The 8,115-nt window shown below is 59.1% G+C and overlaps 1 protein-coding gene across 1 annotated transcript; it reads right to left on the bottom strand.

Annotated features, from left to right (window-relative positions):
* Nucleotides 1-378: 378 nt before the first annotated feature.
* On the bottom strand, nucleotides 379-957 carry LOC123345984 (E3 ubiquitin-protein ligase TRIM39-like; the record flags this gene model as incomplete). Its single annotated transcript, XM_044983129.1, has 1 exon — nucleotides 379-957. A coding segment is annotated over one exon (552 nt), but the record flags the coding sequence as incomplete, so codon positions are not given.
* Nucleotides 958-8,115: the final 7,158 nt, after the last annotated feature.

Here is an 8,115-nt window from a genome sequence, read left to right as displayed (position 1 = left end):
TAATTCCATTTCTACAAATATATTTAGATGCTTGTTTTCTGAAATACTGTTGAAATGTAAATTAAAATAGTCTTGTATTTACACCTTGTTACAATAATATTTTCTAAATTAAAATTATCTTTTTTCTTTCATATTTTACATTGATATTTCACAGGAGTAAAAAATTCTGACTGGAGTGAATGATCCCATCCCACACCATCTGCTACCCCTGGAGTAGGGGACAGGAAAGGTGGGGGCTGGGGGTTCCCAGGTGTCTGGTTTTCAACTGGAACCTCCAGTTGAAAAGGGAAACTGGCAGCATCCGGTCAGCACAGAAAGTCCAATTGCTGCAGTAACTGGCCCTCACCACTGGGGGCGGCAGAGCAGCAGGGCTGGGAGGGGCCAGTCTGTGCCGCGGGGTCACTGTCAGGGAGAGAGATTCCCTCCAGCCTGAGCTGGGACCGGGCAGATTATCAGGGGAGCCGCGTTTGTACCCCCAGCATTGTGACCAGGACAGAAATAAGGGCGGAGCTTCCCGGAGAAGGTGCCAGTGAAAGTGAAGAGATGGGACCTGTCAGTCACATTGTAAAACGAGACCTCGCCCGCCTCATAGTCCAGGAAAATCCCCACCCGGCTGGGCCTGACGCTCACGGGGAGGGGGATCGGGGGGGAGGTGCAGGCCTTGTATCCCCCATCCCTCAGCAACACGGCCCAGTATCCATTCCTAGGTGTGCCTGTGACTTTCCCCTTCCTGCTCACAGATTCCCTACAAACCCCCAGAGCCCAGCCTGTCTTGTCTCCCACTTCCACCTCCCAGTAACGCCTCCCGCCTGGGAACCCCTCAGCGCCCAGGACACAGACACAACCATCAAATCTCTCAGGGTTGTCGGGCAGATCCTGGCGAGTGTCTCCGAGTCTCACACGTTTCCGATCCTCAGACAGAACGAGTTCGGGATTTGCCGTGTCTGGATCCAGAGTCACGTCCACTGGGGAGAGAGTCACAGAGTCAGGGCCGGGGGCAGGGGCTGGTCACTGAGATCAAAGGGAAATTAACCTGAGTCCCCATTAATCACTGTGAGGGGAGGGGGTGTTGTTGCCTGAGGGGAGTCAGGGCCCCTCTGCCTGCGAGGAGACAATGAGGGGGAAGGGCAGGAGGAGGGGAGGGGTGGGAAGGTGTCAGTGGAAGCGGGGGAGGGGAGGGGACAGACTGATACTGGGAGAGGGGAGGGGGAGGGGACAGGAGCAGAGGGGTAAGAGGGAGGGTCAGAGGGGAGGGTCAGGCACAAGGGCAATGCGGCAAGGGATGAGGCAGGCACCAGGGGGCAGAGGGGTGTGAAGGGAAGGGCAGGTTCCAGGAGGCTGTACGGGGAGAGGGGAGGGGTGAGCACCAGGGAAGAAGAAGGGGACGGACCCCAGGGGGCACAGGGAAGCAAGGGAAGGGGAAGGCACCAGGGGGCAGAGGGGTGTGCGGAAATGGGGAAGCTCCAATGGGGCAGGGGAAATCAAGGGGCGGGTGAGCTGCCAGGGGGTGAGATGATGAGGAGTGGGGAGGTGGAACCATGGGGGGGAGCGAATGAACAGGCACTGGTGCCAAAGGGGCAGAATGTGGGGTGAGGGAGCAGGTGAGCAGAAGGGGGGCAGAGAGAAGGGTGTGGAGAAGGGCAGGACCTAGGGGGGAGAGGTGTGTGCAGGGAGATGTGGGCACCAGGGTGGCAGAGGGAAGATGAAGGGAGGGGTGGGGCCCAGAGATTAGGAGAAGGGAAGGGGAGGGGTGGGGCAGTGCTGAGGTGAGGGGAAGGGCTGAGACCAGGGGTCCCAAAGGGGGGTGAGGGAGGGACTTGCACCAGGAAGGCAGATGGGGCCAGGGTAGAGCTGGGACTTGGGGCAGAGGAGGAGCTGGCACCAGGGGACTGGAGGGGTGGTGAGGGGTGCAGGTGTCACGGAGCCAGAGGGGGAGGGGAGGGGCAGGGGTGAGAAATAAGGAGAAGGTGGCATGGGGGATGGTGGCAGAGGGGCAAGAGGAGAGCAGGGTCAGTGGGGCAGAGGGTGGTGAGGGGCTGGGCACCAGGAAGGAAGGGGCCAAGGGGAGGGTCAGGTGTTGGGGGGCAAGGGGAGGGAAGGGGGAGGCAGCAGGAGGGTGCGGGGGGAGGGAAAGGGCAAGTGCCAGGGGATTGAGGGGGTTGAGCAGAAGGGCAGGCACAGGGAGGGCAGAGGAGGGGAGGGAGAAGCACCAGGGGGCAGAGAGGGGTGAGAGGCAGGGCAGGTGGGCAGAGGGAGATGTTAGGGGAGGGGATTGGGGAGAGGCAGGTGCCAGGGGGTCAGAGTGGGGCTAGAGGAGGGGTGGGCACAGGGGGTGAGGGAATGGGCGGGTGCCAGGGGTCAGAGAGGGTGGGGAGAGGGGCAGGTGTCAGGAGGGGTGAGGGGAGTAAGAAGGGCGAAAGTCAGGACAGCAGAGGAGGGTGAGGGGAGGGGTGGGAGACATGGCACAGAGGAGGGAAGGGGCAGAGGTGGATGCCAGGACATAGTGGGGGTGTGAAGTGATGGGAGGGCTCCAGGGAGCAGAGGATGTTTGGGGGAGAGGGGCAGATGCCAGGAGGGCAGGGGGAGAAGGGATGGGCTGTTCCAGTGGGGCAGAGATGGGTGGAGGGCAGGGGCATGTGCCAGGGAGGCAAAGTGGGAGTAGAGGGGCAGGGGCCCAGGGGAGCAGAAAGGGAGTGAGAAGAGAAGGAGGGATGTGGGTGAGGGGTCAGAATAGACGCAGGGTCCAGGGTCCCTCACAGGGGTGGGGGAAGGGTAAGGGAGGGGCAGGCACCAGGGAATCTCTGTTGCTTTGGGGCCATGTGTGGTTGGTTTCTCGCTCAGAGCAGGTCGGTGCTGTCCCCACACACACTGGGGGTGCAGCACTGCCCCAGCGAGAGCAGCTGGGACTCTCCATGCTGGCAAGCCCCACGGGCCCCACCTTCCAGCCAGGAAAACCCCACAGCCAGCCCCTCCCCTCGCCAGGCTGAGCCCCACCCCCACGGCGGCAGTTGTCTGCATTGGGCTCACTTGGGGGGCATTACAGTGGAAGATTCGGGGGGGGGGTATAAATGCGTGCTAATCGGCTGTTGCTAATGAGGCCAGGACAGTGGGGAGGGGAGGGGGCATTTCCCCACTTACTGCCCCCTCCATCTGGGAGAAGCTGCTCCGGGGACCAGTCCCAGTTCACACCAGCACAGCGCGTCTACACTAGGGGTTAGCACCGGTGCAGCTACATCAGTGCAAGGAAACCCCGGCAGACATGGCTGAGACACTGCTGTGCCAGGGGCCATAACCCCTCCCCTCACTGGGGTCAGGGCGAGCTCTAATATTTTTGCCACCCCAAGCAAAAAAAAAAAGAGCGCCGACCCCTCCCCAAGCGCCGCGTCGCGCCGCCCCGCCCAAGTCCCCGCCCCACCCCCAGCGCCGCCTGGCCAAACCAAAACCAACAAAAACAAACCCAGATTGCCGCCCCCTCCCAAGGTGCTGCCCCAAGCACGTGCTTGGTAGGCTGCTGCCTGGAGCCGGCCCTCACTGGGGTTATGGATCAATAATTACAGGGTCACTGGAGCAGAGGAGCTGGACTCTGGGCTCCCAGGTGGGGGCCTGACTCAATGGGCTGAAGAGTCATTCTCTCTCCCACGCTCTGGCCCAGTGCCCATGGCAGTGTTTACACACAGGGGTGCGTCATGAGACACCTGGAGCTCACCGGGTCGAGCTCTCATGCCATCACACAGGGGGATGGAACCTGGGGCTCCCAGCTGAGGGCCCAGCCACTGGGCTAAAGGCTACAAGGGAAGCGGCGGCACCTTTTTCTCTTAATTGAAACCAGTCAGCAAACCCGACATGGATTCACAAATAGTTTCTCTTGACCCGAAATATAATTTTGCAGCAAATAAACTATTTTTCCAAAACATTTCACCCAGCTCCACTGCACACCTGTCTGAGCAATTTAGGAGCCCCAATCCCAGTGACCTGCAATGAGAGACTGTCAACATCCCCAGAAATTCAATTACAGGCAGGCCAGGCTCAGGACATCAGCGATGAAACACTCCAGAGCTGCTGTTTAATTGCCCTTTGCAGACAAATGCCCCCTGGGCCCCTGATCTCACCCCCACAAATTAGGCTGAAAATGGAGACTTGGCTCCAGCCTGAACTGTCTGCCCAGAGCCATTTGTCCCATGGACGCTGCTAGCGGCACAGACCCTCTGCAGCTGCACCTGGGCATCTCCCAGAGCGGACAACAGTCACAGAGACCATCTCAGAGCCCCAGGAGCTCAGGTGTCTCCATCTAACGACTGCGTCAGCCACCCCCCTCGCTCCCATTAACCAGCCCTGGGACAGACACGCTGGGAACTTTCACACCCAGACCCTGGAGACACTTTGGGTCCTTCTACACAGCCTGCAGAAGTGAGTCTTGTAAAAGGGTGGACAGATTCAGGCTTACGGGGCTCCCTCTTTGGAATTAAAATTAGCTGCATAGATTTTCAGGTTCTGGCTGGAGCTCAGGCTCTGAAGCCCAGGGTGGAGCTGGGTCTGCCCCTCACAGTGCAAGAGGGGACATTGTCTGTGTCCACATCCCCTTCACCCCCTTCCGTGGATGGGGAACAGCAGCCCCAGGGCCCCTCCCTTCACCCCCAGGGCAGGGGAGTGAGAGCCCTCAGCCTTCTGGGCAGTGGGGCCTCCCAGCACAGGTTCCTGGGTGAGCGTGAAAGTGTCTCCACACAGAGAGCTCTGCGCACCCGGCAAATACACAGATGTGCCCGTGGATCAGGCTCCGGTATGGTGCTCTCCCCAGGAGTGATGGAAGCTCCCTAAAAGTAGAGGGGTCACCCACTCGTGCCAGCCCTTCTCTCTGAGCTCCTGTCCCCGCATCCCTGAACCCTCGCTCTCACACTGCCCCTTCTTCCTGAGCCCCTGCCTTCACACCACCTCTTCCCCACACCCTGACCCCCTGGTCTCTCCTCCTGGCCCCCTCCCCCAGCGTCGCTCACCCCTACAGCTGGTAAAAAGTGGGAGGGAACAGCCCTCCCATTGGTAAAAGTGATGGGGCCATGGCCCCCTGGCCCCCCTCTTCCAGTGCCCCTTATCAATACCCAACCCCAGTAGGAGAGGACCCTTGGGGCAGTGTCAGTGAGTTGGGTGCTGGGGGTACGAATTGGGTTTTACATCCCGGCTGCTGGAGCTCTGTGTATCGAGGGTATAATGAGATAGAGGCCGTGTGAGTCCCCCACTTCTCCTGCCAACGTGGCTCTGCCCTGACATCTGCTGGAGCATCTCCCTGGGGAGGAATCGTCCCTGCGGCCCATTCAGGCCTTGGCCGCCCTATGGAGATGGCCGGTGAGGCTGCCGTTAAAGCGAGTTATGATGTGAGCTCCTGTCTGCTGGGAACTGGACTCTGAGCCTGGGCTGAGATTGGTGACTGGGGAGTTAAAGGTCCCAGCTGCCCTCACTACCCCCCAAGCCAGTCCAGCGCTACCAGCCATTCAGTGCAATAACAGCAACGCTCAGGCTTGGTGACACAGCCAGTGCCCCAGCGGGCAGGGCGAGGGCCTGTCCGAGGAGCAATGGGCACAATCTGCAGCAAGGGAGGTTGAGGCTGGAGAGGAGGAAACACTTTCTAATTCTCAGGGCCGTGAAGCTCTGGACCCAGCTCCAGGGGAGGTTGTGGGATCCCCGTCACTGGAGGTTTGTAAGAACAGGTTGGACAAATCCCTGCCAGGGATGGTCTAGTCCCTGTCCTAGCGTGGGGGACTGGACTAGGTGACCTCTCGAGGGCCCTTCCAGCCCTGCATTGCTCTGGTTCTAGGTTACAGTTGCTCTGGGGCTGGGCCCAGGGCCCTGGGGGCTCTAAGCCTGGTGAGTGGCATGTGAGAGAGTTAACACTGTTAGTGACCATGGCAGCTGGCAGCTCAGCATCCCTGCCAGGGGCCTGGGCTGGCATGTGGCTGCCTGTACCTGGCTCAGCAGGGTGTTACTGGGACATATGGACAGGACCTAGGGTTGCCACCTGTTCATAGGGTCACCAGGCATCTGTTTTTTTATTGGAACGCCTGGTCGAAAAGGGACCCTGGCGGCTCTGGTTGGCACCACCGACTGGGACATTAAAAGTCTGGTCAGTGGCGCAGCGGGGGCCCGGGGCTAAGGCCGGCTCCCTGCCTCCCTAGGTCCGTGCAGCTCCTGGAAGTGGCCACCAATTTACTTCCCTGGAGTTTGAAACTTTTCTAGCAGAACATAACCAAGTGTCAGCCATGGTCAAGCCTCCCTTTGAATACATGTTGGCTCTAGGGGTGGGGGGAAATGTATCAAGAGGGCTGGTCCTTTTAGGGGAGTCAGGGACCAGACGACCTGTGACAGGCTCCTGTAAGGGAGAATGAGACAACCCAGACCAACCTGGCAGTAATTAAATCCCTAGGTGGCTAGTCGGCAGTGAAACAGCTCATGAGGCTGATAAAGGGTAACCAGGGCTCAGCTGAAGGGATCCTAGGGACAGGAAGCTGCTGAGGAGAGGAGCTCCCAGGAGAGCTCACCAGAGCAAGGGGCCTGGAAGGGGCTCCTAGAGCAGTGCTCCCCAAACTGTGGGTCATGCCCCACTAGGGGGTGTGGAGGAACATTTGGGGGGCCTGACGGGGCCTGGACTAGCCCCCATGGGTGCGGGAAGGGAATGTTACCCAGCCCTGCTTTGCCCCCAGCTCCACTCCGGCCCCACCCTCAGCCCCAGCTGCATCTCCGGCCCCGACTTCAGCCACCCACTCCCGGCCCTACTCCAGGCTGAGAACCCAGCTGCAGTCCCAGCCCCAAACATGGTTCCACCCCCAGCCGAAGCCCCCAGCTCCTAGCCCCAACTGCAGGTCCACTCCCAGCCATGGCCCTCAGCTTCTGGCCCCAACTGGAGCCCCGTTCCTGGCCCAGCTCCTGACAGCAGCTCCCAGGGTGGGGGCACAAACCAGGTAAGGGAGGGCAGGACCAAAAAAGTTTGGGGACCACTGTCCTAGGCAGAGGAGCTCCCCTAACGGGGAGGAGCTGCCAGAGATGACAATGACAGCAGGAGCTGGAGCAGGACAGAACCCTGGAGAGCTGCCCCTGGCTGGAGAAAGTGGATGCAGAGAATAAAGGCACAGTCTGCAATGACCCAGCTCCAGGAGGGAGGGCTGGAGTCATCCGATTCCATGATGGAACCTAATCCAAGCCCAGCTCCAGGAAGGACTGAGGGCTCCTGACTTGAGGACAATGAGGAGCTGGAGTGAGAGCTGGAGGCTGGAGCAGAGTGAGGGAAAAGATTTTATTTCGGGGTTTACTTGGACTCAGAGTGGACCCTAGGAGGGGTCTTTTCTCTCAGATCTTTTGGACTGTGAGGTGTAATTTAAGGAGTGCTAAAGAGGGTAAACTGAGGCAAGATGCTTGCCAAGATACCCTGAAATGGCTCAGGCTGGTATCAATAACAACACTCACTGCCCAGCACCTAAGGGCTGCATGACAGCACGGGGCCTTCCCCATTGCACACGGGGACCCTGCGGCTCAGGGAGCCCTGGTTACTCTGCCCCACACATTTACCCAGAGACTCCCCTGAGCTGCCAGACTCGGGTCCCTGGGGTCAGAGCACAGGCAGTTGAGTGGCACTGACCGGCCGGGGCTGCTGGGGTGGGTGGAAGGAAAGAGTTAATCTCAGCGCTGTTGGTGTCCCTAGACCTAAGTAAACCAAAGTTGTGACTTTGGGCCTGAGTGAACCAAAGTTCTTCCATGCTGTGAACTTTAACCAGCCTAAGATGCTAATAAACAGCAAGCAAAATGTGTCACTGTCAGCTTTCTTAGCTTGCAGCTGTAGGACAGGTCGAAACAGCAAAAAGCGGCAGTAAGTAAGGGGGAGAAGGGGGAGGAAAATCTGCATGCGTCTGTGCTGTGAAGGCCATAGATAAATATGCAAATGAGAACAGTTCTAACAAGCTACATTATAGTGTTAAGTGTAACTGTTGCAAGGGGGAGGGAGGAAGGGGGAAAAACAAGGGGGGCATAAATGCTGGGACCCCGCCTGCGCGCGGGTGTGCAGGATTTGAGAATGCTTTTTCTGCCTGGCACCCTTTTTTGAGCTCAAATAAACTTGGTTTGCTTCTCCACCCT

Source organism: Mauremys mutica, chromosome 12 (assembly GCF_020497125.1).
Source record: "Mauremys mutica isolate MM-2020 ecotype Southern chromosome 12, ASM2049712v1, whole genome shotgun sequence".
Classification (NCBI taxonomy): domain Eukaryota; kingdom Metazoa; phylum Chordata; order Testudines; family Geoemydidae; genus Mauremys; species Mauremys mutica.
This window is presented reverse-complemented; position numbering and strand designations above follow the sequence as displayed.